This window comes from Alexandromys fortis, unplaced genomic scaffold (genome assembly GCF_014885135.2).
Source record: "Alexandromys fortis isolate MF-2015 unplaced genomic scaffold, M_Fortis_MF-2015_v1.1 scaffold_9, whole genome shotgun sequence".
NCBI lineage: Eukaryota > Metazoa > Chordata > Mammalia > Rodentia > Cricetidae > Alexandromys > Alexandromys fortis.
The window spans coordinates 2547884-2571277 of record NW_026067892.1 but is presented as its reverse complement, the minus strand read 5'-3'; the positions used below and the strand labels follow the sequence as shown (position 1 = coordinate 2571277).

The 23394-nt window shown below is 54.3% G+C and overlaps 1 protein-coding gene across 5 annotated transcripts in view; it reads right to left on the bottom strand.

Moving 5' to 3' along the window:
• Positions 1–5819: 5819 nt before the first annotated feature.
• The window catches only part of Rab44 (RAB44, member RAS oncogene family), a 32558-nt gene continuing 14983 nt past the window's right edge, over positions 5820–23394 (bottom strand). For 2 of the 5 annotated variants that reach the window (XM_050143726.1, XM_050143718.1), the window contains exons 3-14: positions 22180–22288; positions 20342–20516; positions 18967–19113; positions 18489–18579; positions 18031–18126; positions 16954–17141; positions 14986–16424; positions 11593–11674; positions 10969–11083; positions 9283–9384; positions 7641–7717; positions 5820–6606 (exon numbers count right to left, since the gene is read on the bottom strand). In XM_050143726.1, coding sequence (XP_049999683.1) covers positions 6516–6606; positions 7641–7717; positions 9283–9384; positions 10969–11083; positions 11593–11674; positions 14986–16424; positions 16954–17141; positions 18031–18126; positions 18489–18579; positions 18967–19113; positions 20342–20516; positions 22180–22288 — 2712 coding nt within the window. In that variant the 3' untranslated portion in view covers positions 5820–6515. The remainder of the gene's footprint in view (positions 6607–7640; positions 7718–9282; positions 9385–10968; positions 11084–11592; positions 11675–14985; positions 16425–16953; positions 17142–18030; positions 18127–18488; positions 18580–18966; positions 19114–20341; positions 20517–22179; positions 22289–23394) is intronic. The other 3 variants (XM_050143748.1, XM_050143731.1, XM_050143740.1) reach the window with 3 other exon arrangements.

Genomic DNA, 23394 nt, shown 5'->3' with positions numbered 1-23394 from the left:
CACTGGGCTCGGGCAGTGGGGTGAGTCAGGACAGTGTCTGAGGTAGGAGCCTGGTGTGTGTGAAGGGGGACAAGGAGAGAGTTAAGGAAGAGAGTGCAGGAGCTGACTTCAGGGAGGGGGCCAGAGTGCACAGGGCCTTGTGGTTCATGGCAAGGGCTCTGACGTTTGTTCTGGAGAGATGTAGCCATTGAGGAAGTGAGAGAACCAGCACGTGACCTGAACCTCTCCAACACGGGATCCCTATCACATTCAATCACGTAGTTCCTCATCTCTGAACAGAAGTCTGCTGAGCACCCATTCCAGCCTTTACAGGGGTCAGAGGCCTTGGCTCCCTCCCCAGCGTCACCCTCCGGGCTAAGTCACCCACAGGGCAGCAGTGCCCGCCAGCAGGAAGGGCTGGGAGCTGTGGCACTAACGGACACTCTGGCTCATCCAGGGTGACCCCCGGGGTGTGTGCCCAGCAGAGTGTGCCCTGATGGTGTGCCATACCCAGGGCCCTGTGTACTTGGGCACACAGTAAACATCTTTCTTGGTCCCTTCATCACCAGCCTGGATCGCGGGGACAAGGACTTTCCACACACACACACACACACACACACACACACACAAACTACGCATGCTGTCCCATGAGCCCTCTGGGCAGCCATGCTGAGCCTGTACCCGGAGGCATTCAGTACTAATTATCCTCCAGTCCGGGGCTTGTTTGCTTCTGGTGACTTCATGGTAAATTAGAGCTGACTCAGAGCCGCCCCTGTAATCAGATGCCCTGCAACTCCCGTGACGCCCTGAGTGGGCCTGGGGTGGGGTCGTGGCCTGAGAGAAGGGAGGTTTCCATAACCAGCAGCCATGGGAAAGTGTGGGGAGAGATAGGTGCCCAGCAGGGGAATCCAGACACAGAGCAGCTGCCCCTGGGGTGGGGGTGGGGGGACACAACACCGAAAGAATCTTCCTTGTGATGTGACTTCTCTGCTGGGTTCTTTCCCGAGGTGTGTTCTGCACAGAGTCTGAGGCAGATGATTTCTCTGAGTCCCTTTGGGATAGCCTCAGTGCCCTTTGGGGTGCCCAAGGCCCTGACAAGTTCCATAGCAAGGACTGGTTTAACTTGATTCAACACAATAGACCTGGGGTTTTTGACCACACAGTCCAAGAGTTTCCCCTCTCGCTCCTGTCTTGCTCTTGGTGTGTGTGTGTGTGTGTGTGTGTGTGTGTGTGTGTGTGTGTGTGTGTGTGTGTGTGTGTAACTGTGTAACTGGTAATGTTACGTTAAACAAGCCGTCTTGAGAATGATAGTGGACACAACCTTCCTGGTTCCAGCGCCAACACAGAAGCTGAGGCCACATCCAAAGAGTCAGAGAGAGAAAGGTGGGCCCTAACCGGAAGGCGCGGCCTTGGAAACCACACAGAAGGAAGGGCAGGGCCCAGTAATTCACAAGCCCAGACTCGCGTCTCCAGCGTGGACTTTATTTTTGTTCCTGTCTGGGACTGAGGGTGTGTAGGACAGAGCTGGAGAGGGTGGACAGGGACGGGCAAGGCAGGTGAGGGGCTCCCTTGGACTCTACCTGGCTGGGGCAGCCTGCCCGTGGCCTGCAGGACTAAGAACCCCAGGGTGGTGAGCTTTCCGGCCCCCACTAATCTACTCAAGTGCCCAGAATTGGTGAACATGAGATGGTGGTGGTATCTTGGTAACTCGCTCCTGCCCCTCCCCACACGTCATGTGGGTTCCTCCTGGGAATTCCCCCTGTGAAGAGGAGATTCTCATCTGAGGCACAGAGGCCCAAGATCACAAAACTCTAAGGTTGGGAGCCCACAGGTGTCTGAGCTTCACAGTTCTTGCACGGAGCGTGGACTGTCACCATCTACTCCACTGGCTGCTGTTTGTGGCAGCCTGTGGCACTCTGTGTCCCCATGAGAAAATGGAGAGGCAGGCTCTAGATGAGGAATACTCCTCCTCTCAGCCTTGAAGCTCAGCTTTTCTGGGCTCAGCCTGTCCTCTCAGACTCCTGCCAGGTCCTGGGGTCCCTGACATGGCGAGATACCTCCTGCTACTCCAGGAAGTACTGCTCTTCTGAAACTTTGGAAAATGACCCTGAGTCTTGCCCAGAAAGGGCAGAACGTTGTGGTTGTGTTGGCGGCCTGGCTGGTGGCACAGATGGCAGGGCCCAGCCAGCCCCGATGCAAGAGGCTCAGCAGCTGGGCAGGTACCACAAAGGATGAGAAGAGCAGGTCGGACAGCTTCCCACCATAAGGCTGGTGGTCAGTGCCAAGAGCAAGCGAGAAACTCGAGGACCCCAGGCCACCACTAGCCCATTGGCCGGCAGCCCCACGAGCAGGATAAGGCCGCAGAACCCCGAAAAGACCAGGTGGAGCCACTTCTCCTGGGTGGCTGCCAACCCTGCCTAGAAACTGGCATTCGGCGCCGTGCTGGTGAATTCTATAAATAAAGGTATTCTTGTTTTAGGAAGGAAAGCTCAAAGGTTTTTCTAGTTCTACTGTCATAAAATCCTCATGGAAATCACAAAGGGGGTTGCCGGGAACTTCAGGTTTAAGTTAGGGGCTGATCAGTCACATTCCACACGTGGGCTCATGGCTGCCAGCTGGCATCCTCGCTAGAACCTGGCTGAGTCTGTGACAGGCTCCAGAACTGGGACTCTGAACCCCAGGCCAGACACTGCTCGGGTGACACCATCTGCAGTCTCCCCTCTTCTGTCCCCACAGTTCATCCCAGCACCCCCTGTGATTCCAGGGAGAGACACCCTCTTCACCTCCTCACAGCCTCGGTCATGCATCCCTACCCCAGAAGTCCCTCTACCCCTGCCCCTCAGGAATAAGATTGCCAGACTACCTGAGGCTCCCTGCCCCCCAGATTTCCTCTGAGACCTATAAGAAGGGATCCACACTCTGCCTGGTGGGCCTACTGAACTCTCTCAGAATACCTGTCTCCCCAAGGCAGGACCCCCGCCATGCTGTCTGTCTGTTCAAGGCATTAATAATTTCACAAACATCTTCTGCCAAAGGACAATCTGGCTCAGTGACTCCCTTGGACATAAAACGAGAAAGGTTTTAATAACAAAGGGTTGGGGGTAGGCGTGCCAGATCTTCCCTACTGTACAATAAAGCCCTGGAATTAAAAAGAGAGAAGTGAGGCTGGAGACTTGGCTCAGTGGTGAAGAGCTTTCCCTGCTCTTCCGGAGGACCCAAGTTCAGTTCCCGGCACCCACGTCAGGTGTCACAACCACCTGTAACTTCAGCTCCCGAGGACCCGATGCCCCTTCTGGTCTGCAGGCACTGCACTCCTGCACACCTGCCCACACTGATACACATTCATATGCATAATAAAATAAACCTGAGTGTGTGGGGGGAGGGCCCTGCAAGCTTAGAGGCAGTCTCAGGAAAGCCCGGAGGTTGCGCGCACACACGTGCTCAGAAACCCTCTCGCAGGCTTTGGCCGTAATGGCCGACTCAGATCCATCTCGGTTCTGTTTGCCACTGAACTTCAGGCCTCGAGGCAGCCCAACCAGGTGTCTGCATACACAGCCCAGGTTCCAATCCCGCCTCTGCCACTCAGGAACTGGGGAACAAGAGAAAGTTCCACAGCATTCCTTGGCCTCGGTGTCCTCGGCTGTAAGGACAGAGGAAATAAACCAGAGGCCAACAGTAGCTGTCGCTGCTCTGGGACAGGGCAGCTCTCTGACAAGGGACGGGACACAAAGCTGTAGCATGTTCCCTTCCTCTGGGTGCACAGGTTGAGGACATGGCTGGCTCTGATGCTGGAAGCAACCTGGGACCGATACATGTCTGTGACATGCCACACCAGGCATGAGGAATCCTCCCCACACCCTGCTCCCCCACTTCGTGTGCTGGGGGTTCAGAAGCAACAAGCTAAGCCAGGCCGCCCCTTCCCCATTTCCTACCAGCCCTAGCCAGAGGCTCTCCCTCTACACTGGGGCCAGGGGAGCCAGGTTCCCCTTGCCAGCTTGCTGCCAGCCTGAGGGGTCCTCAAGCCTCTTCAACAGGGACCTGGGAGCTTGTTTGGCGTCTCTCCTGGCTAGTTTTATATCAACGTGACCCAAGCTAGAGTCGTTTTGGAAGAAGAAACCTCAGTTGAGATGCTGCCTCACCAAACTGGCCTGTGGCAAGGCTGTGAAGCGTTTTCTTGATTGATGATTGCTGAGGGAGGTGTGGGTGAGGCTGCCCCTGGCCTGGTGCTCTAAGAAGACAAACTGAGCACCCCATGGGGGTCAGATCAGAAGGCACCACCCCTCCTTGGCCTCTGTTTCAGTTCCTGCCTCCAGGTTCTTGCCCTGCGTTCTTTCCCTGTCTTATGTATGTGTGTGGTACACACAGGGGAGTGTTCCAGTGTTTGTGCCCGTGTCCCAGCATGCAATGGCCAGAGCCAGTTGTCAGGTGTCTTCCTCTGCCCTTGCCACCTTTCTGCCCTGCCCTGCACTCATTTCCCTGTGTGACAGACTATGACCTGGACACATAAGATGAAGTAAACCCTTCCCTTTCCAAAAAGCCACTTGTGAGAGGGCTGACGGGCTGTGATAGAGGGGTCTCCCTCTCCCACACAGCTTCCAGGGGCCAAGATGGCTGGCCCCTGATGTCCTCTTCTCCTGTTCTCTTGCTCCTCCTTCTCGTTTCTCCTGCTGTTTTTTGTCTGCCAGCCCCACCTATCCTTGCTCCTGCCAAGCTACTGGCTGTTAACTATTAGACCATCAGGTGTTTGAGACACGCAAAGCAACAGAGCTTCACAGAGTCAAAGAAATGCAACGAACCAAAAGTCACACACCTGAAAATAATATTCCTTGACACAGCTGGGCTCTGTGGCACACGGTGGACCCAGCATGCAAAGTTAAGTTTCTAAAAGATGTCTTTCTCTGGAACCAACCCGAGGGAAGTTGAGCTGGCCGTCCGGAGGCTGCTCACCACCCCCACCCTCTTCTCAGGGGTCAAACTGGACTCCTGAGATAGCATTAGGTCGGCAAGACCTGCCCCTCCCCCTCATGAGTGCCCTTGCCTGGAGCTGCCTGAGAAGAAGGGTCTAGAAGGTGAAGGCAGCAAGGTAAGGGAGAGCTAGTGAGGAGCCAGGGAGAGAGCAAGCCCAGTGGCTAGGGCCACTGCATCCATGCTGGAGTGGAATGGGTATCTAAGGGCATCTAACCCCATTTTTGGAGCCATCCGATGCTCAAACCTTCTGAACCTGGCCAGGTACCACCGGCTGCCCTGTGTGCCAGCTTCCTGCCTCTGAGGCCTCCCTAAACGGTCAAAAAAAGGTGCTGGCTTGAAGCATGGGGAATGTGGCTAACAGATGAACATGAAACAGTGTCCGTTCCTCTTGCCAGGACTCCCCACCACCTCCACTCTCTGCTTGCCATTTCCACTGGTTCTCCACACACTGAGGCTTCGTCAAGTTCAATCCCCTCTCCCAAAAGATACAAAGTATTAATCCCACTCCGGGTTCTCATGTACTCGCCATTCAGTGCAGAGACGACTGTTAGCAGCTGCCCCAACTCAGAGGCCGTTCCTGACCCCCTGAGATCACAGAACCAGCATCCTGCCAGGTTTCCATGCTACAATCCAGACCCTACCAATCATAGGCACCCAGTGGCTACTGAAGACCCCAGGACAAAAAGCCCGACCCTGGTGCAACTCTCCAGAGGATTCCAGAGAGCTCAGGGCGTGCCAGGGCCCGTCAGAATGACACTGCTCTCAGGATTGGATTCTGCAAGGAAGGAATCCATGTCTGAGCGGGGAAACTGAGGCAGACCAAGAGGAGTGGGAATTGGCTGATTGTGTAAATTCAGAGCTGGCACCAAACAGATTCTCTGCAAGCTTTATTTCCTCCTGCACAGTTGATCCCCTGGTTGTACAAGGCATCCCTAGGAACTGGAGAAAATCCAAAAATGCTCAAAAGGAAAATAGCACCCCACATGTGCCCTGTGTCCTGGTTAGTCTCATTATCGACTTAAAACAATTTAGAGTCACCAGGAAAGAGGGAAAAATGAAGAATGGCCTTTTCCAGATTGGCCCGTCGTGGGCGTGTCTGTGGGACACTGTCTTGCTTGATGGTTGATTTAGGAAGGCTCGGTCCACGTGGGCAGCGCCATTCCTAGGCAGGAGGGCCTGGGCTATCTATAAAAAAGCTGGCTGAGCATTAGGCTAAGCGTGTGAGCTAGCAAGAAGTGTCCCTCCATGGTTCCCACTCCAGTTCCTGCCCTGACTCCCTTCAGTGATGGATAGTGTTAGCCGAAGAGCCCCTTTCCTCCCCTGGGCTGCTTTTGGCCAGTATTTATCACAGCAGAAATTAAACTAGAATACCCCGACATCTTGCCGCCTGTGTAAATGAAAGATCTGAGGGTACCCCATCCAGGGAAAGTATCCTGAACCCCAGCCATGTTTGCTCGGTGAAACAGAGGTGACATAGTCTCCTGCAGGGCTTCTCTGGCGGGGCTGTGTCCAGGAAGCAGAATGGAAGCCATGAGAAGAGACACTCCATGACAGGACCAGACTGGTGGTCAGCGGCAGCAGCTAGCTCTCTTGGGTGGTTGCTGGTGGGTCACTTCCACCATCGAGGCCTTCAGGCGATCTTCCTGCATCTTAAGTGTCCTGTATGGCAATGTCCCCAGTCACTCCTCCCTCTCCAGGAACAGCATGAAGGGCTGTGGGGTAGCTGGGACTCGGGGCTTGGAGCCTCCACCACTTTGTCCTTTCTATGGGGCTGGGGGACTGTGACCTTCTGTCTCCTTTTCTGGCCCACTGGATGCCAATACACACACACACACACACACACACACACACACACCACACAAATGAGCAGCTCCAACAAGGGTAAAGAAGTCATGGACGGGCACCCTGTGCCACAGGAGAGAACCGAGTTCCCTTGGGGCTGAGACCATACAGGAGATTATCTCCTGTAGGCAACACACATCTAACCACATGCCAGGGACACTGGTGGGCTCCGATGCCCTTCTCAGCACCCATCTCAACCACTCCTGGAGCACACGGTGGGTGCAAGGCCCCATATAAAAAGGGCTGAACAGGGGCTGGAGAGATGGCTCAGAGGTTAAGAGCACTGCCTGCTCTACCAGAGGTCCTGAGTTCAATTCCCAGCAACCACATGGTGGCTCACAGCCATCTGTAATGAGAACTGGCACCCCTTCTGGCTTGCGGGCACACATGGAAGAAATGCTGTACACCTAATTAAATAAATAAATATAAAAAAAGGGCTGAACAGACAGATGGACACCTCCCAGACAGCAAGAAGAAAATAGATACAAGAGCAGTTAGTCCAGAAGGGCACAGACCTGAGACAGGAGCAGAATGTCAGAGAGAGAGAGAGAGAGAGAGAGAGAGAGAGAGAGAGAGAGAAAGGGGAGAGAGAAGGTAAAAGAAAGGTGACACAGGCAGAATGACAGCGTAGGCCATGGGAGCATTTGGCATTCACCCTAAGTCATGAAGCCACCAGAAGGCCAGGGCAAGAACCTTCTAGACAGGAGAAGGAGATGTGGGGGGGGGGGTGTGTAGCAGCTGTGAGGACAGAGCGTGGGGTCTGTAACCAGGGTCTGTCTTGGCCACTTGCTGGAGATGGACAGAACAGGGCAAGACTACCCTGGAGCACTCTGGGTATGGGGAGCACTCACCGAGCCAGATTCATCAGGGGCTCCAGGATGTTGTGACCCAGGATGGCGCTGCACTCACCAAAGGAGATCCCCAGCTCCTGCAGCCACACAGAGTGGCTGAGGCTGGCTCCAGCCCTGCCAGCCCCTCACCAGCCACCCTGGTTCTCCAGCTGGACCTCTGCCCACCACCCACCCCTCAGCTGGCTGCAGGATGCAGGATGCCATCCTGGAAACCTCCCCCAGGCCTGGGGTAGAAGACAAACTGACTGCTTGACTCGGAGAAACACACAGGATTATTATTATTATTATTTTGCTCAGGATTTTGTTTGTATGTTTTCCTAAAATACTTCTGGGCTGGGGCTATAACTCCTCACAAGGCCCTGGGTTCGACACCAAAACAAAACAACAAGAGGCCGGCATGGTGGCAAATGCCTACAACCTAGCACCCTGGAGGTGAAGGCAGAAATTCAAGGTCAGCCTCAGCTATAGTAGCAAGCTTGAGGCCAGCTTGTGCTACATGAGGCCTTGTCTCAAACAGCCAAAGAGGCGAGGGGGATGGCTGAGCAGGTAAAAGGCGCTTCATGACAAGGCACACACATGGAGTCGGGGCTACTTTTCGGGAGTCAGTCCCCGTCTAACAGGTGCATCCCAGGAATCGAACTCAGGTCGTCAGGTTTGGCCGCAAGCACCTCTACACCTGGGACATCTTGTTGGCCAAAGGCCAGGATTCTTGTTTTCTTTCTCTCCTCATCTTCCCCCTCTTCTTCTTTTATGACCAAGGACCATGAGCCCTTGGGCTTCTCCCTCATTCCCCTTCCTATAGTCAAGGGATTTTGCTGACTTGAAGCTGGAGAACAGGTTGAGGGGCCACCGGAGATGCCATGGGGAGAGCAGTCCAGTGAAAACCCCTATCCATCTGCTTTGATGGGAGCCTCACGGAGACGTTCAGAACTCTCTCTCTCTGAGCCCACAAGCCACCTGTGCCCCGGCCCAGGCTCCTTCATGATAAACACTGGCTTCTCACAAGAGCCTCTGATGTGAGCTGCCAGGCTCTGCCAACTGTCCTTCAGAAACAATACCATAAGGAGTGGCCTCCTGCCAGCGTCTGAGTGGAGGTCCTAGGAAGGAGTCAACTCTGTATTTCCTCTTAATCCCCTAGCAACAGAAGTTCTCAGAGAAGGAATCTTAAAGGGACAGACAACTGCTCTAGGGAGGGGACAATCTGCCACAGTGGCATAGGGTGGGACCAAGTGACTCCCTAGGTTTTAAACTTTTAAAAAATTATTCACATATATATGTATGACTTTTCTAGAATGTGGTTAAATCTCATTTATAAATAATAGTATCCCCCGTCTGGCAGCAAAGCTTTTGATGTCGTCTTCCCAAGGAAAACATTTGAGTCTTAAAATAGAATAAATGAGAAGGGAGTATGTTAATTAGAGACCAGAGATAAAATTAAGATTTGATTGGGGATTTCGGTGACGCTTTTAAAACTGTTTTCACTCTGAAGATGTTTTTCACGTGGGTTGGGAGCGTGTGGGAATCTGCCAATTCCATGCAGTGTTCAAGGTGGAGCCTGCCGGCACAGCCTGAGTCTGAGCCCAGGGCCAGTCTGCAGCGGCTGAGTAGTCAGCCTCTGTAGGGAGGGGGTCCCGGTACTCACCTGGGCCAGTCTTCGCCCGGCTTCAGCGGGCACCTGTCTCTCCTCCTCGCAGTCCATCTTGTTTCCCAGCAGGACCATGGCCACCCCATCTGCACCCGCATCCTGCAAACAGGACATATGCCCTCGGCTGCTCTCAATGGATGCCAGGCCCAGGATAGAAGCTTCTAGAAGTTTCTAGAAGCTATCAGGTGTCCTCTCACCTGGACCCTCTCTTTTCCTTTCTGCTTACAAGACTCATGGCTAACCTTGTGGGCACCTCCTCCTTGGAGTCTTTCCAGATTGTTCATGACCTGCGCCTCGGATTGCCTAGGCTGCCTTAACACTTGTCTCTGATTGGCTTTCTTCTAGTTTTTCTTTTTCCTTGCATGTATGTGTGCCCCTATGTGCACTGTGAGTGTGGGTAGCTGACTGCCATCCTCTGGAAGAGCACTCCACCACCGAGCCCTCTCCCTAGCCCCCAAGTGCTTTTCAGGTCACTGTCATTATAGTTCCTGGCGGCTGACTACTCTCCTCCAGGGGCCAGAAGCGGTTGTGGGAGCTAATCTTCCCAGCCCCCCACAAGAGAGACAGAAGTTCAGGGAGGTTAAGCCAAGTGTCCAAAGTCACAGAGTGGGGGTGAAGCAGACAGACAGACCCACATCCTGTCAGACCCAGACTTCTCCCTCATCTATCTACCCATTAGACTAGAAACTCTAGAGAGGCCACATACTTCACTTGGTCCTAACTCAGCCTCATGTTGGGCTCATGCCCTACAGAATTCCAGCATAAAGTTTAGTTACATGGGACACAGACCTAGACATTGTTAATGGAAATTTATTGTTTGTTTGTTTGTTTTTTTCAGGGTTTCTCTGTGTAGCTTTGGAGCCTGTCCTGGCACTTGCTCTGTAGACGAGGCTGACCTCGAATTCACAGACATCTGCCTGCCTCTGCCTCCGAAGTGCTGGGATCAAAAGCATATCCCACCAGGGGAATATTGTTTTAAGTGTGTTTCTTTTGTTTATGCTGCATTTGTTTAACTCTGTGAAGCTGTGATACTTTGCCTGTCTCAAACACTTGATGGTCTAATAAAGATCTGAACGGCCAATGTGATGCAGGAGCAAGGATAGGCGGGGCTGGCAGGCAAAGAGGATGAACAGGAGAAAACTGGGAGAAGGGGTTCCGAGGAGTACTAGCCCGAGAAGGAGGACATCAGGGCAGCCAGCTACACAGCAAGCCACAGAATAAGATTTAAGTGAGAGAACGGGAAGAACACAGAGGCCAAAGGGTAGACAGGATAATATTAGTTAAGAAAAGCGGGCAAGAAACAAGTCAAGCTAAGGTCAGACGTTTATAAGTAACAAGTGTGTGATTCATTTGGGAGGTGGGTGGTGGGCCCCCCAAAGAGTCCAAAGAGCATAACATCAACCTACTACAGAACTCCCGCCTAGGAGACATCCCAGGCGGAAGTGCTATTATAGAAAAGAGCTGCTCGCAGGATGTGTGAGCTTTGGGGGCGGGGCTTTGGGGGCGGAACTGTGTGGTCTTGCTTTCTCTGTGCTATGGGTTCCTAGTACATCCACCCACACATCCCTCAGCAGATGGTGTCACTCGTAATGGCTGGGAGAAAGAGGAAGGTGTGTGGGCGGATTCCAAGATTCCTCTTAACTCCAAAACCTGGGGCCAGACTGCAGCCCGGAATACACTTACCTGCAGACAGTCGAGCCAGTAACGCACGTGGCTGAAGCTCTCTCGGGAAGTGACGTCATACATGAGCACCACCCCGTCCGCCTTGTGAAGCAGCTGTCGTGTGAGGCTGTGGTACCTGCTCAAAGGGGCTGCGTGAGACCACCAGAGTCAGGGGACACCCCCACCCGCCACTGTCCTACCCTAGGGGTGGATTTGATGCATTTGGGGTCATTTGGGCCTCCTCCTGTGTTTTGTGAGATCTGTAGTGAAGCCTTGAGTAGTCGGGTCTCTGTGTGGATGAGTTTATTTCTAGAATACGATGCCAGAACTGGATTGCAGAGTTGAACCTGCGTGCCTTTAAAGTTTCCCTTCCTGTGGTCTGTGTGTTAGGTGGAAGACCTGCTGTCTAGAAGGTTGGTCAGGGGAGACTTGACACCTCCCTCCCCGCCACCTAGGACACTGCAGAGTGGGGGCACCTGAGCTCCCAGTCCCCCCTTCTTGATTCCCTGAATCTTGTAACTCAGGGTCTCATCGCTTCGGTGGGTAAACCTTGTGTTCAGTCACCCCGATTGTATGCCCCCCCTTTCCTCCCACACTCCGAGCACAGCCCTGGTCCCTGGCCACTGCCTGGGACAGTCTCCATACCTCTCTTGCCCAGCTGTGTCCCACAGCTGCAGTGCAAAGTTCTTGTTGTCTACCGTCAGGCGTTTGACACGAAAATCCACTCCTAGGACACACAGGAGAAAAGAGGCCTTTTACTCTCCGCCCAGGGCAGCCAGCCCCAGATGCCCCAGGTGTGTGTCCACTCCCAACCCCAGCCTTAGAAAGATGGGGCCACACGCTGGGCTCCTCTCTGTTCTCCAAGCAACCTTCCCCAGGTGGGCAAAGGACCCACGGGACCATGCTGTGTGCTCTGGGACTCTGGCTCAGTCGACTTCTGTCTTTGAGCCTCTATTGTGGTTAAAGGCTCTGTGCGGGGTTTCACCAGGTAACCAAGGTGGCTGAGTGCCTCCACAGGCTGAGTCCCACAGCCCTACCCTCCCCTGTTGCCCCAGCCACAGACCCAGTTAGACCCTGGGACAAGGGGTGGGGCTGAGGATGAGATTTTATGCTCCTTCGAGCCAACCCCCACCTGCCAAAGAAGCCCTCTGGATGGCTCAGCAGTTAAGAGTCCTTACTGCTATTGCAGAGGACCTGAGTTCAGGCCCTGGCACCCACATGAGGCAGCGCACGAGCAGCTGTAACCCCAGTTCTAGGGTACTGAACACCCTCTCCAGCCTCCACAGGCACCTGCACGGAGATGTGTATATCCACATACGCTCAAAAAATGATTAAATAAATCTTTAAAATGGGAGGGAGTGCTCTGTCCCTGTCCCCACCTACCCTCTATGGAGCCCACTGCAGCCTGGCAGCAGCTCCTGATACCCACAGTTTAGGCAAGAGGTTTCTGTGGTGACCCCTGTAAGTACATGCTGCTGCCCCCTGGTGGTGGTTCACACAGCCCCCTGGTCTCCCCGAAGACTGACCCTGCCCACGAGCAAGGCGGCTCGGCTCCTGAGTAGCAAGTGGTTTTTCTCTACAGCCCCTTCCTGGGGCTGTTGGGAGCCCAGGGCTGCAGGATCCAGAGACTGTCACATTCAGCGACACGCCCACCAGGCCACCCAGCAACAGCTCTCATCCTGTGTGCCCCAAAACTCCGTTCAGCTAAGCCACATAAACCACCAGAGAGGCAAAGTTTGGTCTTTGTCGGGCACTACTGGTTCAAGGGGGCAGTCCACATTTCACAACAATCAAGGGCAGAGCTGGACACACAGGGGTCAAGCCTTCCCAGGTCGGCCTAAGCTTTGGAAGTGAGCCCCTCTTTTTTAAGGACACTGGGTCTTTAACGTGGTGTCCTAGGTAGTTTCTACTGTCAACAACAAAACAAGCTGGAGTCACCTGCAAAGAGCAAACCCCAACTGAAGAACTGCCTCCATCAGACAGGCCATGTCTGTAAGTCTTACAGTGTAAGGCAATGTCTTGAAAATCAGTGTGGGAGTGCCAGGCGGTGGTGGTGGTGCACGACTTTAACCTCAGCACTCAGAAGGCAGAGGCAGGCGGGGATCTCTGAATTCAAGGCCAGCCTGGTCTACAAAGCAAGTTCCAGGACAGCCAGGTCTGTTACACAGAGAAACCCTGTCTCAAAAATGAATAAATAAACAAATAGAAAATCAACGTGGAAGGGCCCAGCCCCCCACAGGTGTCGCTAGGTGGTGGGCAGGTGGGCCTGACTGTGTAAGAAAGTTACTGGCAATAAGCCAGTGAGTGAGTAGCAGTTCTCCAGGTTCCCACCTTAAATTCCTGCCCTGTCTTCCCTTAGGGGTGGGCTGCTAAATCCTTCCTCCCTCTGAGGTCAAGGTAGAACTCCTGGTAAGAATTCTTGGACAGAGAAACCCTAGAGCCTGCTGTAGGCCTCTCTTACGACCGAGTGGTGTTAAGACATCTGCTTGGCACTGACTCTTAATTGGCCTGTACCCTGGACTAACATGAAGACACACCACTCCACCTTTGTCCCTCTTACAGGAGCCACTGAATTAGCATGCTCAAATATTTACTTATAATACAGGAACCACGGTATAACACAAGCCAGGGATTGTTCCTGGCGTGTGGGAACTTGCAGCCACTGCTGGAAGTGGGGTCTGCTCCCATCCCCACTATCAGAGGGACTCAAAGGGAACTGGACCTGGACTGTCTCCCTGGGAAGTCTGTGGAGTTATGGCTTGGTGCCCAGCCTGGTGCCATTGGGAGGCAGAAGAACTAAGAGGCCCGAGGGCTGGAGAGATGGCGCCCACTGTTAGGATCAGTGGCTGCTCAGAGGACACGGGCTCAGTTCCCAACTCACTCCAGTTGAAGGTGGTCTGACACCTCCCTCTTGTGACCTCTGAGGGCATCAGGCTTCCATGTGGTTCAGGGCAGAACACCTACCACACACACACATGCACACACACAAATTGTTTAAAAAAAGAGGTGAGAGCATTTGGGAGGCAGAGGCAGGCAGATCTGTGAGAGTTCAAGGCCAAGCTGGTCTAGTGAGTTCTAGAACAACAGCCAGGGCTACATGGAGAGATCCTTGTCTCAAAAAAAAAGAAAAAGAAAGGAAAAAAAAAAAAGATGAGGCCTGGCTGGCACTGACCTCTTCTGTCATTAGGCAATCTAGTCATTAGTCCCATGTCAAAGTGGATCGCAGGACCCTGGCTTCCTCTTCTCTGCCCCCAACTCCCACCCATCTCGATAGGGTCTCATGTAGCCCAGGCTGACCTCAAGTTTGCTAGGCAGCCAAAGATAGCCTTGAACTTCTGCTCCCCCATCTTGTCTCTGCCTCCTGAGCGCTCTGCTTCTGCGATGTTGAGATCAAACCCATTTCACCTGCTTCTCACCCTCTTTCTCTCTCTCTCTCTCTCTCTCTCTCTCTCTCTCTCTCTCTCTCTCTCTCTCTCTCTCTCTCCACCCCACCCCACCCCCGCCCCACTGCCTCTGGGTTTTGTGATACAAAGCTGACACAGGAGGCTAACAAGGCGTCCAAGTTCACAGCCCTAGTGAGTAGCAGAGCTTGAATTTGAACCCAAGCACCTGAGGGTCCTAACTTGCCACACTTAGAATATATTGTATGTAAGATACCCACCTTGTGACTTCCTGCCAGGGCATGCAGGCAGAGCTGGGTCATGTTGTGAGCATGCCTGGGCTCTGTAGGGAACTGCCTACCACGTGGGCAGAGACTGGCCTGTCTGCACCCTCCACTAACACCAGGACCTAAATTGCACAGTTTGCTCCTTTGTTACCTTACAAGCTAGCCAGATCAGTGTAGGGAAAGCAAATTACCTGTAATTAGAGACGATTAGTGAAATGCTAAGATTATGCCCATATAAAATAATGCCTCATGAAGGCCCGTGGCCAAGGCAGAACCTGCCATGTCTGGGATGGCTTCCTTAGGGACTGCTCTAGCTTGCTGGCCCTGGCCCAGGACCTTCCCTCCAGTGCTAGTTCCCCAAGGGGCCTTACCTACGGTGGCTGTCAGCCCGGTGGCAAAGGCATCGTGGTGTAACAGGTGTAGAAACGAGGTCTTGCCCACATTGGAGTCCCCCAAGAAGATGACATGGTAGAGGTAGTCGGGGTCAGCCTGAGGCTTGCCAGCAGTGAGGTCCCCGGGGAAAGTCAGTTTGGCCTCCCCTGAGTCTGTTCCTGGGTCCCCCAGCCTGCTCGGTAGCCCTGGCTCGGTGGGCTGTGAGGTGTCTGGCTTGCTCTCCACCTGAATAGGTATGGATATGGACCTGGGCTGGGCTTCTGGTTCAGCCAAGGTGAGGAGGGCTTGTGTGGTCTCTGGGGCTCCCACTGCAAGCCCAGCCCCAAGCCCCATGAGGGGAGAGCCTCTTAGAGGAGATATTTTGCCAGAAGCAGGGACTTCTGCCTCAGCAGGAACTTGTGATGTGTCAGACAGGGGATCATCTTGTTGGGGAGATTCTAGGTTCCTGGCTTCAAGGCCGTGAGCCTCACCGGCCTGTTCTGGCCTCGGGTCCTCCTGGCCTCCCTCTCCTGAGTTTCCTTCCTTTGGCCTGGGCTGCACTTGGGGACTCTGGAGAAGGTGAGTGGACAGGCTATCCAGCTTAAGGACCTGGCCATGGGCTTCTTGGAAGTCCCTAGGATGACCCTCCTGCCTGGCCAGGCGTGCCTCACCATGCACTGGCGTCTCTGTGGGTACCTGGCTCACAGGCTCCAGGCTGAGGGAGGGCTCTGCAGCCCCCTCGGGGAGGGCCGTGGCACCCTGGGACTCTAAGCCCAGGTCCTTCAGGTTCTCTCTCAAGACCTCTCTTTCCATGGGCAGCTTAGCTGGATCAAGTTCAGGCCAAAGGCTCTTGTCACTGAGATCTGGGGCCTGGAACTGTTTTCTGGACCCAGCTGGAAACTGAGGAGGCAGAGAGAGGCCCTGAGGAGGGGGCTCAGCCTCAGGAGCCAGCAGCACTCTGAAAGCCTCTGTCCCCACACTCCCAGACTCCTCAGCCTGGGCGGCTGGCAGGCTCCAGGGAAAGGGGGACTTGGATCCAGCTTCCAGGCCAGGGGTGTCCACAGGCTGCTCAGAACTGCCATCCTGTCCATCCTGTCCCTCGGGGTCCGCCACCCCTTGCCTGTCTTTGGCACCGGCAGGCACCCCGGCAGGGCTTCTGGGACTTGGGTCTGGATCTGAGGTTGACTCCTGAGTAAACTGTAAAGCTGGCATCTGGGAAATAGAGATCTGCCTAACAATTCGGGGAGTCTGGGGGCCTGAGGTGCCACTTGGGGTTGGGGGTGGGCTCCAGCAAAGCTGCAGGGCTCTGTGGGAATGGTCTCCAAAGCTGCTCAGGAGCTGGTTCCAGTCTTCATTGTCCCCAAACAGCTCAGGCAGTGGAGCCTCCTCAGTGGGGACAGCCTGGGGGTCTGGGGCCTTCTCATTTTCTCTGGGGACACTGGAAAGAAAGCAGGGGGGCGGGAAGTGAAGGCTAGGGAAGTGGGAGTTAGTGGTACCCCCAAATCCTGATAGCATAACATTTCCTGTGGTTAGCTCTCTTCCAGGGCTGACTGAAAGTCCCCCCCATCCCATTCTGCACCTCAAAATTTGCATGAAACTTCACCCCCTGCAGGAAGCCTGCCCTGACCAGGCAAGCCTTCTGCCTAGGAGTTGTTACAAACAGGGTGAGTACCTGCCGGGGAGCTCTGTGTGTGTGTGTGTGTGTGTGTGTGTGTGTGTGTGTATGACATGTGTGTGTGACGTGTGTGACTATGTATGTGACTGTATGTGGTTGTGTGTGATTGTGTATGTATGTGTGTGTGTGACTGTTTGTGTGTGTGACTGTGTATGTATACGTGTGTGATTGATTGTGTGTGTGTATGTGTGTGTGTGTGTACTGAGATCTAACCAGCTCTATGAAGAACAGCCTCTCCTGGCTTCCAGAAGCCACTGGTCTCTACCTGAGTCCAGAGAGGGCTGCTACTTGCCTTGGCTCTTCCTCTATCTGCCAGGACACCCGGCCCCTGGCAGTGTTCAGACGGCCCCTTGTCACCTGCAGCTGTCCCCGCACCTCTTCCAGCTGCCCAGCCAGGTCTCGCTCAGCCTCCCTCAGCTGCAGGTTCTCCCAGCTGGCCTCCTGCTGGGAGCTGCTGAGGTGGAGGAGCTGAGCCTCCAGCTGTGAGGGGTTGGGAGAGGAGAGGGTTGCAACTGCCCTCTGGGGTGGCAAGGACACCCTGCCCCCTGCCCCCACTGCTCAGCTCCTGCAGACCCATGATGATCGGAGGGGAGGTCACTTTTCAGCATCCAATTATCTGCTTTCTACCCCCACACAGTGAGGACAGTGGGGAGGGAACCATGGTCAGGACGGGAGATCCTCATTACCCCCACACACAAGCCCTGCAGCTGTCGCTGTTCCTGACTCCATCTGGACTGCAGGGGCTTCTGACCCAACACTGACACACAAGATTCCAACAACAAACAAGGTCCCATGGAACAAGAGCACAGCCTCTATAGTGGCTGTAGAGTCCTCGGCCTCCCCACCCCCAGCAGGTGCTGACATTAAGAACCGAGGTTGCTCAGATGACAGTGGAGCCCTGTGAGCTCTTAGAGTCCAGAACTTTCCTTTCTTTCTCCCCACTTGCCCCCTTCTGGGTCTCACATGGCCCAGGCTAGTCTTGAACTCCTGATTCTCTTACTTCCACCTCCAAGAGCTGGGGTTACGGGCGAGCGCCACCATACCCAGCCTTCCAAAGCGTCTCCTTTTCCAGGTGTCTCATTTGACACGTGAGGCCTGGGAAATGCCACCAAGACAGGCACCTCCTTCTCAAGGATGCTGGAAACCTGAGGCTAGGGTAAGTTCCAGGCTCATTTCCCTGGGCCTGCCTGGCTCTTTATGGGACCTGATCTGAACCATGGCAGTGTCCCCAGAGCCATGGGCAGGGAGTCCTGCTCTGGCAGGGAGAAGTCAGCAGTTCTTGGCTGCCTGTAGCTTCAGGGGACCTGTTCAGCTGGGAACAGTGAGAAGGTTGTCTGGGATCTGGGCTCCCCAGAAGGCCCGTACCCACCTCTCTTTGGCTCTCTGCCAGCCGTTGAACCTCTTGCTCCTTGGCCTCCAGAACCTCTTGCATGTGGGTGCTGAGGGCCATGCCCCGGGAGTCGCTCTGCAGAGAAAACGGGTCAGCCCTGCTCTTCAGACTCCAGAGCCAGCTAGGCTGGGCTGGACTGCCCCACCTCACCTCAACCATGGCCTGGAGCTCAAGGGCCAAAAGGTGTCCACAAAGAGGATTTTGGGATTCCTCACTTGGGTCTAAACTCTCACAAGGACTCTGAAGTCCAGAGAGTGGAAATCAGTCCTGGGGAACGTTGATATCTCGCAGAGACAGAACACATGCCCAGCAGGCCCACCCCATCTCTCTGGGGAGCAGATCTGCAGGGTGGTGGGGGTGGGGCTCCCAGTGGCCTCTGCTGCCCTGCTAATTCTCAGCAAATACTTAGCCTGGAGATGCAAGGCCAAGACACTCACCTGGGCCTGCAGCTGCTGCTTCTCCCTGCGGATCTGCTCCTCTGTCTCCTCATAGAGCTGTCTCACCTTGTGGAGATGGTCAGAGTCTTGCCTGCAGTGACAAGAGATGGCACCAGACAGCTCCTCAGAAACTCTCTGCCTGGGGCCCTTCTACCTCGCTTGCCCTCAGTGGTCTCGGCCCCTATCAGGTCACCCTGGGTCTATGACACTGGTTGTACCTCTGTCGATATCCCCACCCCCCACCCTATCTGTGGTCCTCATTGTCCCAATTCTATACCCCCACCACCGTCAGTCACCATCCCGGCCCCGTGACTCAGGCCAGGTCTGTGACCCAGACAGTTACAGGGTCACGAACCCAGGCCCCTGAAGTTTCTTCCTCTTCAAACCTGCCTCTGCCTACCCAGACACCCCAGAAAGGAGCAGAAACTCATCTAGGATTCCACAGTGTGCCAGGAACACCTGCTACATCCTCACTCACTTCCTCAGTGTCCACTCCAGGGCCTCCCGGTCAGCCCGAGCCTCCTGCAGACGGCTGCTCATCTTGGCCAGGAAGCCCTCCAGATTGCCTGCCAGTTGGGGCTCCTCCTGCTGCAGCTCCCCCCACAGCCTCCAGATCTCAGCCTGCCTGGAGTACAGGAACCTCCAGAGATTAGATCCAAGAGGGCCAGGAAGTAGAGGGCTTCTCTAGCCCAGCTTAACTTCCAACTTGCTATGCAGCAAAGGATGACCGTGAACTCCTGATTCTCCTGTGCCACCTCCCCAAAGCTGGGATTACTGTGTCCTGTTTTGTGTGGTGCTGGGGAGGGAACCCATGTATGGGTTCACATATGTTAGGCAAGCATATTCTACTGTATCCTCGCCCCTGGTCCTCCCAGGGACTTGAGGGCCTGGAACAAAAGACTACAAAGCTTAACTCAAGTAAGTGCCACCTCCTCCTGGGACATTTCCGCATGTGAGCTGGCCCTTCCTGAACCCCGTACCACTTGTTTCCCTGTGAGTCAGTGGTTAGTGGGGGTAGGGCGGGGTAGACTCGGGACAGCTCAAGGTTTCCATCTCCTCTATTCTCCCACTCTGGAGCTGTGTGGTTTCTGCCTTTACCCTCCCTGTGCTCACTGGGAAAATACAAAGGCCGATACTTGCCAAGCAAGATTGTTTGGGGAATGAGAGACATGCCAAGTGTGAGTGCCAGCCTGGGGCTCTGCCCACGGTTGGCACTCAGTACATACTACTTTCGCATAGACTTAATTAAGTCATGAAGACAGAGGCCCAGAGGGTAAGGGAGCAGGGCCAAGCTGCCAAGTGGGTAAATGGCTCCCTGCCTCACCTGCTCCGCCAGCCTACACCCAGGTCCCTCCCAGCCTGTCCCACTGCAGCAACCCCACCCTCTGAACCAGATGGGAGCAATCTTATCCTTCAGAAGCCTGTGGGTGGAGGAGCAAGTGGGGAGAGCCACTAAGGGGGAGTCCCTGGCTGGCTCCAGCAGGCCTCGAGGCTATGGCAACTCTGGAATGGCCACTTTTCTCAGCACATAAGACAACCCACATACACTCAGAGCCTGAGCCCAAGACGCCCGCCCGGCAGGAATTAACCTCCTGTCTCCAAACCCACCCAGCCCAGCCCACCACCATGTCTGAAGTCACCCCACTGAGGGACCCTTTGGGAGTCTCCAGGTCCCTCTCAGAGGTGACAATTCAGCTGGCTGATCTTTCTAGGGAGTGTGGAGAGAGGGCACCCTCTGGGCATGCTGCAGCAAGGAACAGAGGTCAGAGGTCACACACTATCAAGTGGCCAAGCTGGGGTCTGCACCCAGCCCTACCCTGAGCCCTCACCCCTACCAACAGTCAGGTCCTTACTCAGAAAGGGAGTGGCCAGTCCCCATTTGCCCTACAAGGGCCAGGAAGGCCTCCTTCTCTTTGGCATCGGCCTCTTCGAGGGCAGGCAAGCTGAAGGCCCCAGATGCTCGTTGAGAGGGCACCGGTCGTTTTCTGTGAAGCCTGTGGGTCCTGGGGCTGGAGCCAAAGACATTTTCTAGGGGGGCAGAGGGGAACAAAAGGGCAATGAGGCTCTGACTTCCCTTGAACCCCACCCCCACATTTACACTGGGACACATTCATGCATGCCTCAGGTCAGCTTTGGGAGTCTCGTGAAGTGGGAGTGCCCACTTCACATGTCACCTGAGGTGCAGAGATGCCTAGACATTCTCTGGGAGTCACACAGCAGCTCCAGGATAGCTGGCAGGGTTTTCACCCACTCAGGAAGGATTCATTGAGCTTTCGCTGCATTCACACCCAAATCTCAGGCCTTGGGGAGCTGACATTGTAGCTCAACAGTTGAAGAGGATATGTCTCCTCCCACGTGTGTGTGTGCATGTGTGTGTGTGTGCACACAAGCACACACACACATGCACCACAGCATGTGTGTGGAGGTCAGAGGACAACTTTCAGGACTTGGTTCTCTCCTACTGAGTTGGTTCTGAGATTGAACTCAAATCATCAGACTTGGCAGCAATCGCCCCTACCCACTAAGCCATCTTCCAGGCCCTTTCTCTTCTTCTTTTTCATAAAACAAATTTAAATAGCTTCAAGAAATAAACTAGAACCCAGGAGGCAGAGGCAGGAGGATTTCTGTGAGTTCAAGGCTAACCTCGTCTACATAGGGAGTTGAAGACCAGCCAAGGCTATACAATGAGGCCTCATTTCAAAAAAACAAAATGAAACCAATAACAATGATAAAATAAACAAACCAATCATTTCCACAGGGATGGGTGTGGGGTTTTGTGAGAAGGGGAGCCTAGGAGTGTCCTGAGGTGATGGCAGGAACATTGAGATGTGACCTGTAAGCAGGACCCAGAGCGGGTTTCCAGAGGAGGACCCTTTGGGCAGAGAGAACCCCACATACAGGCCCGAGTGAGAAATAAGGCTGGTATGGCAGAGAGGCAGATGATCGTGGTTGAGCTTCAGAGGCTGGCAGGATCTGCGTGGTGTGCTTGCTCTGTGGTCCCAGGAAGTGGCGGGGGAAATCCACAGGGTGGGAGCAAGACTGGCTTCTTTGAGATGGCACTTGGGGACTCTGAATAGCACCATCTACCCCAGCTCTGGGCCCTCCGCTCCACCCCCCTCCTTGGCTTCTCAATCACCGGTCTCACACTGTGAAAACTGATACCTGGCCTCTCTGCTGTCTCCTACACCCTAAACTTTCAAGCCCTGAGGCCTAGGGATACACAAAGTGGCCACATGACTGCTCAAGGCTGAGAAGTCTTATTGAGGCTCTGAGAGGAAGCCATCTCTCTTGCTCTAGGCCAGAAATGGCTGCCCCATGGAAAGGCTCATTAGGGGAGTGGCCCTGATGCCAGGGTCCCTTCTGAGGGGCAAGTGATGGGAGGTCTGTCTCCTAGATACCACCTCTACCTCAATGCTGGTGCCTCCACCTCCTCTCTGTGGATAGCCCCTGGGATCTGGAGCCTGGAGTTGCCTGGACTGAGCTTGGAAAGTGACCTCCTGGGGTGGGGGTAGGGCGGTTGCAGCCCACAGTCTCACATCAAAGCCAGGAAGTTTTTATCCTCTATATAAGAATACCAGGGAGGGTCCTGGGGGAGCAGCCTATAGCTCTCAGATGTAGCTAGGGCCCCTGGCCTGTCACACAGCCCAACACTGTGCTAGAAGCACAGGGTCCTCCCAGGACAGACACATACTGAGTCCAGAACTGAATTCTTCCAGCGACAGGCGGCCCTTGTGCTCCGTGTCTACCCAGTCAAAGATCATCTGTGGCTCCTCGTTACCCAGGAAGCTGAATTTGGCCTCCTGAAAGGAAGGAATGAGTCAGTTGGCTACTGTTCTGACAGGAGAGGCTGTGCACAGGACGGGAGGTGTCTGTCTCCAACCACCCTGCTTTCCTTCTTCCCAGGGGGAGGGTCACTCAGGGCCTGCCCGGCAGTTTCCCACACCATACTAGGCATCCTTCAGTAGGGCCCTGAGCAGGCTCCAAGTCACCTCCCTATTGCCACCCAAACTCTCCACGTAAATGTTCGCCCTAGCCCTTGGTAGGGTGGCTTTGAATGCCATCTGACACCTTGTTTGTTTGTTTGGGGAGTGGAAATGGTGTCTCTCTATTATGTAACCATAGCTGTCCTGGAACTTGCTATGTAGACCAGGCTGGCCTCGAACCCACAGAGATCCAGCTGCTTCTGCTTCCAAGGGATCCCAAATGTGCAGCATCATGCCACCTAGCCACCTGACACTTGTGATAAACCACCACAGCATGCTCTTCCAGCATGACCCAGGGACAGGGGCCATGCAAGTTTTTGCAGCTGTGGCTCTCGGGGTGCATGACTGAAGGAGGGGGTGTCATAAGCACTGTCTTCACTGAGAGCACAGATTCAGAATCTTAGATGCTTCCGGCAGAGCTTGCCCCTCTCCATCATGTGACGTCATTGTAGCCACAGCTCTAAACACAGTACTGCATATTGTGCGTGCTGAACAAAACACCGTGGCTCAGAGTTGAGGCCACAGTACATCTTGAACGGCAGTGATTGGCCTCGTACACAAAGTTTTCTGCCGTTAGAAAAACCATGATGAGCAGGGTGTAGTGGCACACACTCTGGAGGCGGAGACTGTGATCTCTGTGTGTTTGAGTCCAGCTGGATCTATATGAGTTCTAGGACAGCTTACACTACATGGAGAGACACTGTCTGAACACCACCACAACCCAGAAAGAAAGAAAGAAAGAAAGAAAGAAAGAAAGAAAGAAAGAAAGAAAGAAAGAAAGAAAGAAAGAAAGAAAAGAAAAGAAAAGAGGAAGGGAGGGACTCATCTTTCTGCAGTAGTGCTTTACATACAGACAGACTGTATTGCTACACATTTACATAGCACACAGGTCACACGTACCTGCTTGCACACACAGCACGTGT